The sequence below is a fragment of the Myotis brandtii genome, unplaced genomic scaffold (genome assembly GCF_000412655.1).
Source record: "Myotis brandtii unplaced genomic scaffold, ASM41265v1 scaffold550, whole genome shotgun sequence".
NCBI lineage: Eukaryota > Metazoa > Chordata > Mammalia > Chiroptera > Vespertilionidae > Myotis > Myotis brandtii.
Window position 1 is genome coordinate 2,456,799 of NW_005370043.1, and position 606 is coordinate 2,457,404.

Consider the following 606-nt stretch of genomic DNA (forward strand, 5'->3'; position numbering starts at 1 on the left):
CAGCCCCGCAGCCCCGCAGCCCCGCAGCCCCGCTCCCGCACGCCCTAACCATGTCTATCTGTTGTTGCTTCTTTTTCAGGGACTATGGCAGTTCCAAGAGGAAATCAGGTAAGGGAGACTCCGGGCGTCCTCCCCTCCACCCTCCCCTCCCGCTTCGTGCACGCTCCTCTCCGACCCTGCGACCCTGCGAAGTACTTTCTTAGGGGGTGGGGGTCCGTGCCCGCCTGCCCTGAGGTCCTGCGGGGCTGGGGTACCCCCTTCTTGCCCCTAAGATCTCTGGTACTTGCGCTCCCCCGAGTCCCCCAGCCGTCCCTGTGGGAATGGAGTGGGTGCATGGGGAGTGTGGGGGTGTCTCTGGAGGGGCCTAAGTCCCCACAACATTGGCAGGCGACCCTTCCCCGCCTCCCCCGGGCTGCGGTGCTCACTGCTGGGCTCTGCTGGGCACCGCTCTGACTGCTCCTTGGGTCCTTCCCGTGGCGCGGGGTGATGGGAAGGTTAATAGAGACGCAGGGCTTTCCCTGCGGGACTGCGATGTCCAGGACTGGGAAGGGGTCGTACTTGAGAGGCTGAGTTTTCACCCTGCAGCGCAGACTTCCTCCTCCTCCT

At 64.9% G+C, this 606-nt stretch overlaps 1 protein-coding gene across 6 annotated transcripts in view; it reads left to right on the top strand.

Annotated features, from left to right (window-relative positions):
• Positions 1-606, top strand: part of SH3PXD2A (SH3 and PX domains 2A) — a 229,280-nt gene that overhangs the window by 152,077 nt on the left and 76,597 nt on the right. For 5 of the 6 annotated variants that reach the window (XM_005878211.2, XM_005878213.2, XM_005878212.2 and 2 more), the window contains one exon: positions 80-108. In XM_005878211.2, coding sequence (XP_005878273.1) covers positions 80-108 — 29 coding nt within the window. Of the gene's footprint in view, positions 1-9; positions 109-606 lie in introns of those variants that run through there. The other variant, XM_014549457.1, reaches the window with a different exon arrangement.